Source organism: Naegleria lovaniensis (assembly GCF_003324165.1).
Source record: "Naegleria lovaniensis strain ATCC 30569 chromosome Unknown tig025, whole genome shotgun sequence".
NCBI lineage: Eukaryota > Heterolobosea > Eutetramitea > Acrasida > Naegleriidae > Naegleria > Naegleria lovaniensis.
In genome coordinates this window covers 18,343-28,631 of record NW_025407847.1, presented here as the reverse complement: position 1 = coordinate 28,631, position 10,289 = coordinate 18,343, and the positions used below count along the sequence as shown (strand labels likewise).

The 10,289-nt window shown below is 39.3% G+C and overlaps 2 protein-coding genes across 2 annotated transcripts; one reads left to right on the top strand and one right to left on the bottom strand.

Moving 5' to 3' along the window:
• Positions 1-1,028: 1,028 nt before the first annotated feature.
• C9374_005653 (uncharacterized protein) lies at positions 1,029-1,391 on the top strand (the record flags this gene model as incomplete). The annotated part of the gene is made up of 1 exon (XM_044695427.1): positions 1,029-1,391. One exon carries the CDS (start codon positions 1,029-1,031, stop codon positions 1,389-1,391), a length of 363 nt encoding a protein of 120 aa, XP_044547540.1.
• Positions 1,392-1,692: 301 nt separating this feature from the next.
• On the bottom strand, positions 1,693-10,014 carry C9374_005652 (uncharacterized protein; the record flags this gene model as incomplete). The annotated part of the gene is made up of 3 exons (XM_044695426.1): positions 1,693-8,526; positions 8,717-9,735; positions 10,011-10,014. The coding sequence occupies 3 exons, from the start codon at positions 10,012-10,014 to the stop codon at positions 1,693-1,695; spliced, it is 7,857 nt and encodes a 2,618-aa protein (XP_044547539.1).
• Between the last annotated feature and the right edge of the window lie 275 nt (positions 10,015-10,289).

Here is a 10,289-nt window from a genome sequence, read left to right as displayed (position 1 = left end):
TGAGAAACATTTCTAAAAACAAGTGCATTTTTCTTCACACAAATTCGAACAAAATTAAAATCATTTCTCAATTCTTCGGAAGCTCCATCGAATGAAGTGGGATCTTGTTCGATGGCAGTCATGACCATTTTTGTAAAACGGCGAGACGATATATCTCGTTACATAATTCATCGACCATGTCATGAACATTTTCTGGATGTTCTTCAGAAACGTATTGCAATTCCTCATTATTGTGAAAAATAAATTTCAAAAGTGCGACTTCATCACGACATGCAAAATTTGTCCATTCTTTTCCAGACTCCCGAAAATATTTTCCAATTTCACATCTCGATGAATCAAGTGATGATCATGAAATGATTTTAATCCACAAACTCCTTGAAAAATTAATTGTAAAAAAGACATTCATGATGACACTTCTTCTCTCAATTGTGCCAAATTCTTTCCTCGATAGGGAGTAATTCAAGTTCATCAAATTCATTCGGTTGTGTGTAGGGATGAAGGATCACAGGTTCTTTTAAAGTCAATACATGATGAATTGAAAAATTGTTGATACACGGAAAGTAATTGTGAATCCATTTCTCCAGAATTATTTTGCATTTCTTCATCGAGATCTTGATCGTACATGACATGGTAATCATCATCATGGTCGGTTTGCAGTTGAGCATGCTTGTTTGATGACTTTGATGACCACTGGTGATCCGAATTCATCCTCACATTAAGGTCAACGACTTTATTGGAACGGACAAGCAAGGGTTGAAGTTTTTTAAATGGTCTTCGGGGATGATTGGAAGCTGTGTGCGTGTGGTCATGGAGATGATTCCAGGAGGTTTGTTCCAGTTGACGCATCATGCTGAGTGGTGGAGGTTGTGACAACATTTTTTGAGTTCCGGAAAAACTCTCAATCTTTTAGTAAAGATCACCTAATGTTCCTACTTGAGAAGTCTTTAAAGAATCTTTCAATAATTGATCAAAAAATTCAAGAGACTCAAAGCTTTTTTCAATAATAAAGAGAATTATTGTAAAAAAAAATGATGAGGTGTTATGGACCTAATGTCCGAAAGACTCTGGCAAAGAACAATGAAAACAGTGCTGCTGAAAGGATAGTAATACCAGAAGACCATGATCATGCGGATGATGAAAGAATACCAACATTGATTCAAATTCGAATGGAATTATTGCAACTCGATGAACAAATGAAACAACAACCACCACCACTGGAGGAAGATTTGCATTCTATTCAACAACGAATGGAATATTATCAACAAAAGATTGCGGAATTGAAAAAATCTTTCAAGAGTGATACTGATGATATGATTTTGGTGGAAAAGATTTCAACCATGAACGATATAGACGAACTACGAAGAATGCTTTCCGGGTGGGCAAAAAAATAAAACATCAAGCACAAATTGAAGACACTTGTCAACCAAAGATTTCAAGCTATTCACTGTTTCATTATGTAAGAAAAAAAAGAGGAAAACAGCAATAAAAGAAAAGGGGCATAGTTCAATGGTAGAATGAAGGATTGTGGTTCCTTAGACGAGGGTTCGATTCCCTCTGCTCCTACAGAATTTTTTTATCCCTGAAGGCAAAACATTTTCATGGACGAGATTGCTTTCTAATGTCACCACTAATTTCAAAAACTGTGAAAAATTGAATACTGATAACTCGGATTTATTCAGGACAAAAACTCATTTAAAGTTCGTAGGCATAAGCAAACAATTCTGCATCACGCTTAGCCTTTGTTTGTCTGAATTCAGGCAATTTTCTAAATTCTTCACGACTCATCTTGAACACTTGCAAGAATTCAGCATTGCTCAAATATTGCTCTCTCTTATTGACATCAACGCCGGGAGGATACTTCTTTTGTTTGTTATTCTTCAATTCAGCATATGGATATACCACAGCAGGTTCAGCATTTGGATCTTCTTCAACCAATCCTGCACCATGACCTCCAGCATTCACACTTCCCATCAAACTTTGTAATTTAGCTTCAATGAGACCACCCTTATTATGTTTCATGGTTTCAAAGAGTTTCAACTCTTCCTCTTCTTCTTTGGTGAGCTTTCGTTGTGGAATGACCATCTTGTATTGTTTGGTTGGAGGTTGAACTGGCTTGGAAGTCTTGGTGGTTGTATCACCCTTCTTGATATAGGATCCCATCAGTGCTGAAATATCTTTGGTTCGTTTCGATTCATCACCCCAACGTAACTTTTCAGAGAATTTACCAATATAGGTCACATTAGGAATTTCAAATTTGAATTTCTTGATCTTGCCCAACTTTTCTTCGAGTCTCTTCTTTTCCATACGAATTTGACGAGCAGTGGCATTTGGATTTTGATGAAGCCAATCTTTGGCTGTCTCTGCGAACAATTCAACATCTCTCTTCTCTTCGTCGGTCAAATCACGTTGAACTTGTTTGTTCTTCTTCAAGACTTCAAGAATCTTTTCGGCATAGTTTCTAAAGTTTTCAGCAGCTTCCTTATCACCCAATACGTTGTTCACAACGTCTTCCAACTTCTTCTTTCGTAGTTTGAGATCGGCGAGTGAGGCATTAGGATTCTTTGAGAGCCAATCCAATGTTTCCTGAACGGCATCATTGATCATCTTCTTCTCTTCAGCAGTGAGCAATTGATCCAATTCCTTATCGTTCTTCAAACGATCTCTAATGGCATGAGCAAAGTTTGCCAAATCCTTCTTGGTTTGAGCCTTCTCCATAATGCTTGAAATCTTTCCATCAAGTGCACGTTGTTGAGCTTCGACAGCACTCATTGGAGCAGTCTTATTCTTGCTCAACCAGTCGAGAGTCTTTTGGGTTTCAGCCTCAATGATCTTCTTTTCTTCAGGAGTGAGACAATCCTTCAACTCACCATTTATCTTGTCACGAATCTTGTTCACATACTCTTCCAATTGCTTATGTTTCTCTGCACGTTGCATGGCTGGCTCGATCTTGTTCTTGGCTTCACGCATCTTTTCTTTCAGATCGAGTAAGGAGGCTTCATCTCCATGACGTTGGATCCAATCCAATACTTCCTTTGCAGTGTTATCGATGAGTTTCTTCTCTTCAGGTGTGAGTCTTGATGAGATGGCTTGATCGTTTTGGATCTTATCACGAACGCCTGTGGCATACTTTTCCAAAGCTCTTCTGTGTTTGGCTTTCTCAACAATGGGACTTGTCTTATTCTTAAAGTCTTGGATCTTGTCCTTGATTTGATCTGCAGTGGTGGCAGTATTGGCTCCTACAGTATCTAAATAATCAATGGCATCTTGAATGTGTTTCTCGAGTTCCTTCTTTTCCGAGTCGGAGAACTTTAAACCAGAGACTTGTGGATCTTGATTCAACTTGTCTCGGAGTTTCTTGGCCTGTTCTTTGAGAACATTTCGGTTCTTGGCCTTATTCAAGATTGGATCAACCTTCTCCTTGTATTGACGCTCCTTGTCTTTGATTTCATTTTCTGTGGCAGTAGCTCCATTCTTTCCAAGCCAATCCAAGAAATCATTGGTTGCATCTGAGACGATCTTACGTTCCTCTGGGGTCAATGCTTCTCTCAGTGTGGAATCATTCTCCAAACGATTCTTAATATCATTGGCAAGTTCTTCGGCCTTTCTTGCCTTATCTCCCTTCTTAAGGATTGGAGCAACTTTCGACTCGAGGGCGTGTCGTTTTTGGTCGATTTGTTCTTTGGTGGCATTAGGATTGGTTTCTAAAAAGTCAACAGCTTCATCAATGAAATTCTCAATCTTCTTCTTGTCTTGTTCAGACAGTTTTCCACCAAGATCATCTTCATCATAGAGTCGAGTACGAAGTTCATTGGCATAATTCTTCAACTTGTTTCTTGCTTCTGTCTTTTCTAAAATAGGTAACACATTTTCATCGAATTTCTTACGACGATCCATTAATTGTTCGGTGGTGGCATTTGGATTCTTGGCCAAAAAGTCCAAAACCTCTTTCACTTCGTTTTCGAGAGTCTTCTTTTCCTTATCGGTCAAAGCAGAGGTCAAATCAACGTCGTCTTCCAAACGATGCTTCAACTTGTTGGCAATTGTTTCTAATTCTCCTCTTTCTTTGGCTTTTTGAAGGAGAGGTTCAATTTGATTCATGACGTCTTTCTTCTTTTGGTCTACAGCGTCTGAGGATGCAGAAGCTCCTTCCTTGTTTAACCAATCGAGTGCGTTATTCACTGCATTTTCAATTTGTTTCTTATCGGTTTCACTCAAATTGCTGGCTGCCAAATCCTTTTCATCTCTAAGTTGATCACGAACTCCTGTCAAGTAATCCTTGAAATCAGATCTAGTCTTGGCTGCTTTCAAAATGTTATCTGTATCTTGTTTGACATTTCTTCCTTGTTCCTTCAAATCAGAGACAGTAAGGTTTGGATCTGAATTCACAAGATCCAAGACATGCTTTGTAGCAGCATCAATCTTCTTCTTCTCTTCGTCTGTGAGGAAATTGCCCAATTTTTCAGAACGTGCCTTTTCGTCCTTTGCAGATTTGGAGGTACGTGTAGGTCCGTTCAATAAATCTTCTAATTCATCAGCAGCGTCCTTTTGAGTTGCTGCGAGAAGATTCTTAGTTTCATCTTCGTCTTCAACGAGACCAGTGTCCATGTCAAATACTTGATCACGAATGCCCTTCACCAAGTCAATGAGGTTTTCTCTTTCGCTGATCTTTTCCAAAACTGGTTTCACAACCTTGTTAAGTTCCTTCTCCTTGTCTTTGATATGTTTTGTAGTAGCATTTGGATTCTTGTCCAAGAAGGAAATGACTTCATTGCACTTGTCAACAAGTTCAGCTCTTTCAACGGAATTCAATTTTCCTCCAAGACCACCTTCTCCATAATTAGATGCATCGCTAATCAAACCACCAGCCTTTCTATAAAGACCACCTCTTGCTTTGGCTCTTTCAAGCAATTCCTTGGTCTTGTCATCAAGTTTCTTCTTGGCTTGGGTAACGTCATTTCCAGAGCAACCTGGATTCTTTTCTAAAAAGTTCAGAGCTTCCATGGTGGCATCTCTGAGTTGTTGCTTTTCTTTGTCATTCAAATACTTGCATAAATCATCATTAGGATCTACAAGTCGATCTCTAATGTTGTTGGCCAATTGATCTAATTGAGCTCTCTTTTCACAAGTCTTCATGGTTGGTTCAACTTGTGAAGTAAATTCATTCAGCTTATCTTCAAGTTGTTTGGTGGTGGCATTTGGATTCTCATCCAAGAATTTGTTCATTTCATTCAATTTAGAAACCAAATATTGTCTCTCCTCAGGTGTTGATTTGGTACAGACAGCGCTTTCTGGATCATCCAATTTTCTTTGAAGATCATTGAGTTTTCTTTCCAATTCCTTCTTTTTATGAATACGATCGGTGACAGTAGATACGGCATCATCAAATTTCTTTCGTTGTTGTTCTACTTGATCTTTGGTGGCGTCTGGGTTCTTTGCCAAAAAGTCATCTATCAAGTCCTTCTTTGCCTTCTTGACAGCTTCCTTATCCTTTGAAGTAGTTTGAGGATCTTCCATCACTTCCTTCAAAATTTCATCAGCGTGATCGGAGAGCTTGCTTCTAGCAAATGCATTTTCAATGAGAGGTTTCACAGTGTCATTGAATTGATCCTTGGCCTTCTTTGACTCAGCAATGGAAGGCTTGTTCTTGAGAGTTTTCTCGACGTCTTGAACAGCCTTCTCAATGGCCTTCTTTTCCTTATCTGAAAGGAATTTACTCAATTGTGGGTCGTCACGCACTTTGTCACGAACATTGTTGACATGATTCTCCAATGCTGTTTGTTCTCTGACTCTTTCCAAAATTGGTAAAACTTTTTCATTCACCTTATCACGTTGTTTCTCAATATCTTTGGAAGTTGCTTCAGGATTCTTTGCTAAAAAGTTCTTCAACTCATCATGTCCATCTTGGAGAGCCTTCTTCTCTTCTGGCTTCAACTTGTCCACAAATTGAGGATCCTCCAATCGATCCTTAATTCTTTGAGCATAATCGGAGAGTTCTTTTCGCTGTGCAGCTTGATCCAACACTGGTTTCACCTTCTCTTCGAATTTCTTTCTTCTCTCCTCAGTTTGTTGTGGAGTGGCCTTCTTGCTGTTACGAATCCAATCTTCAACATCTTGAGTTTCATTCTCAATGAGTTTTCTTTCCTTTGGTGAAAGGAATGGAGCCAACTCGTGATCCGATGCAAGTACATCCCGCACGCGACGAGCATAGTCCTTGAGATCCTTTCTCTTGTTGGCCTTCTCCAAGAGTGGAGCCATCTTCTCCTTGAGTTCCTTCTTCTTTTGAGAAATGTCATCGGCTGTGTATTTGGAAGGCTCCTTCTCTACCTTCTTCAAAAAGTCTTCCGAGTCCTTCAATTCCTTTTGGAGAGTCTTCTTATCCATGTCGTCCAATAAATCACCTAAATCATCCTTATCATCAATTCTCTTTCTGGTACGATTAATGTACTCATCCAAAGTGTTGTGTGCATCGGCACGTGAGACAATAGGATCCAACTTTTGTTTCAAACGCTGTTTCTGCTTCTCCAGAGACTCTAAATCGGCATTAGGGTGATTCTTGATCCACTTATCGAAATCATCCAACGCTTGTTCCATACCTCTTCTCTCCTCAGGAGTGATTCGTTTCTTCAAATCGGGATCATTCTGCAAACGATCTCTCATGCCCGAAGCGTATTCGAGTAATTCCTTCTTGGCGCGAGCCTTCTTCAGAATGGGATCGACACGTTTTTTAGCCTCTTGCAACTTGTCTTCATAGTCTTGTGCGGTGGCATGAGGATGTTCCAACAAGTAGTCCTCAATCTCACGAATGGCATCGTGTACATTTCTCTTATCTTCGTCGCCCAACAAGTCGAATTCCATCTCTTCATCCTCACCAGAAGCTTTCTTTCTCAAGTCGTGAGCATAATTCTCCAAATCATTTCTGGTTTTGGCTCTTGCGAGAATGGGTTTAATCTTGGATAAGAGTTCACGTTCTTTGGCTTCAATTTCTTCTTTGGTAGCATCAGGGTGATCACGAAGCCATTCTTCCATCTCGGCCAATGCTTGCTCGAGTTCACGTCTCTCCTCAGGAGTCAAATTATTCAACAACTCGGAATCATTCATTAATCGATCACGAATGTTTTGAGTCATGTCCGTGAGGACCTTTCTTGCTTTGGCTCTCTCAATGAGAGGTTTCACATTGGCATCCAATTCCTTACGAGCATCGTCGATTTGTTCTTTGGTAGCATTTGGATTTTGTTCCAAAAAGTTTTTAGCTCTCTCAATTTCACTTTCAATGAATTTGAGATCATCCTCAGTCAATTGGTCACGAACACCATTCGAATTGAAGGGATCAATTAAATTGGAATATTCATCGATTTGACCCTGTAATTTGTCTCTTGCTTCTTCTTTGGTTTTGGAAGGTGTGAAACCATCTTCATAGATTTCATCCCAATCAATGTCTTCATCTTTGACATTCTTTCTCTTATGTTTGGCATCGAATGCATCTTTGGATTGATTCTTGGTTTGTTCTGCTTCGGCCAACAATCGCTGACGTTCCTCTTCTTCAGCCTTGCGTTTCATTTCTTCCTCGAATTTACGTTTTCTTTCTTCTTCTTCTTTTTGTTTCTTCTTTTGCTCTTCTTCTTTACGTCTGAGCTCCTCTTCCTCCTTCTTCTTTCGAGCACGTTCTCGTTCTTCAGCTTCCTTTCTTCTGAGCTCTCTTTCTTCAGCTTCTTTCTTTTCGCGTTCAATTTCAGCTTGTCTACGACGATTCTTAATGTCGATACGAGCAGCTCCGACAATGATCTTGGCTGGAGTCATACCAGTTTCCTCTCCATATTCAATACCAGCTCCAGTAGTAGTTCTTTGTTCTCCATTTCGATTCAATTGAGGTTGATTCTTCAATGGTTTATCAACTTGTTCATCCAACTTTTCATATTCCTTATTAGGATTGAATTTTTCTTCAATGAATTCAGCGACATCAAACTTCTCTTCAGGAACAGGTTCTTCGTCGTCAGCTCCACCCACAAGTCGATTGGCAGCCTCAATAGCTTCCTTACTAATTGCTCTATCTTTTTTAGACTTGGGAGCCACTTTACCACCACCAATAATGGTCAACAAGGGTTTAAGACCACCCAAACTGCGAATGACAGCCTTACAACTTTCGTCATTACTCAAATTCCACAAACAACCAGCTGCATTCATAGAAATGGTTTCATTGGGGTGATACAACAATTCAATGAGTGGTGCAATACCGTCCAATTTACGAATGGCCACACGATTTTCAATGTTGTGAGTCAAATTGAGAAGAGCAGCAGTGACCTTCTCGAGCAAGTCATCGTCATATTCCAAACGAAGTAACTCAATCAAATCTGCAAGAGCACCACACTCACGAATTTCGTCCTTGTTCTTGTCATTGTAAGCAAGAACTGCAAAACCAATAATGCCGTAAAGTACACATTTCTTGTGTTGATCGTCTTGAATGGAATTTGGATCTACTTTGCCTTCAATGATAGATTTCAAAGAAGGGAAGCCATTATTTTCACGGAACTGTTGGGACAATTAACAACAACGAGAATGTTAAAAGTGAGTGACATGTGAACATATTCATCCATATACAAACGAGATATGGAAAATAGCAACGCAGCACAGTGAATACATGAATATGAATAACGCAACACATGTGAAATATGAGTTAGAATTCCAAAATCAATTCAAACATTTCACACCTTGTACTTACCTGATCAGCCATGGTATCATGGGTGCTTGAAGTCAACACTGCTCCCAACACCTTTTCCAAAGCATCCCATTGACTTTCTGATTGGAAAGCGTCTAACAATGGAATCAAAGCAGCCATTGTATCCAAACCTGCAAGAACCTTCTTATTTTCATCATTGTGAGCCAAATTCCAAACAGCAGCTGCAGCATTCTGAGCAATGGTGGCATCTGAATTGGTCAAAAACTTGACAATCATTTCAAAACATCCATCCATTTCACGAAGTGTCTCAGAAACCAAATCATTGGAACTCAAGATAGATAAACACATGACACAATTTCCAACAGTTTCAGGATCTTCATTATTCTCTTCGTGATGTTTCAACAAGTCCACTAATTTTTCCAAACATCCTTCACGAGCCAATGCTTCACGTGTTTCATCTGAGGTGACACTAAGATTCCAAATACAACCACTGGTTCTTGAACGTGTCTCACCATCCTTTGATTCCAAAGCATTGATAATATGAGGCAATGCTCCTTCACTCACCAATTGACGAGTAAATTCTGGATCGAAACACAAGGAAGCAACGGATCCCACAGAATTTCTCAAAACTTCATCACTCGGAGCATCCTTTAAACAATGTGCAAGAATGGGAGCACCATTGGCTTCACGAACCATTTCTCTTGTTTCATCATCGGATGACAAGTTTAATAAAGCACCAGTGGCATATTCCAAACTGGTAGCATCCTTGAACTGATTCTCAATGAGTTTGAGAATTAATTCAATACCTCCATAATCACGAATTTCTTCACGACACTTGTCATCGTTGGCCATATTCAACAAAGCACCACAAGCTTGACGTGGAATACGAGGATCAGCACTTTCATCCAAACAACCCACTAAAATACCAATTCCTCCCATTTCTCTAATTTCTTCACGAATGTCGTCATCACTGGCAAGGGAGAAGAGAGCTCCAATGGCAGCAAGCCGACTTGAGACATTTCCACTTTTGACTTTGGAAAGTGTTCCTTTAACGTCTCCAGCTGGACATGTGTGAATTGAGAAGTGATATTCGATTGATGATGTGATTTCACAAATTGTTAAAGAAAGTCAGAAATGATCAAGATTGAGAAAAGCACAAGTTGGGTTGGTACAAAATAAAATATTTGGAAATTATATCGGTAGATTGATGTAATAGAGTAATTGTTGTGCACAACGATCCGTTATGTGGAGAGTGCCATTATTTGGATCAAGTATCAATGATGATCAAGTTGGTGTGAATACACAAAGTCAAAACAGTTGGTGTGAATTTACTTACACATCTTGAAATTTTTTTTTATGTGTGATGACAAGTTGAACGCTTTGATGATTGTTGATGAGCAAACATCAAACAAAGAAATAATCCAAGATTTCCTTAGAGATACTGGTACTAATTCATTCAGCCGTCATTGACGAGTAATACTAAGGTATTTGAAAGCATTTGGAGATTTATGTAACATTGTTGCTATTGGTTCATTCTTGGATTTGAAATTGTTCAAAAGAAATGAAATGTTCACACCAGTTGTCATGTTGGATTGAACTGATTCACGACAAAAAA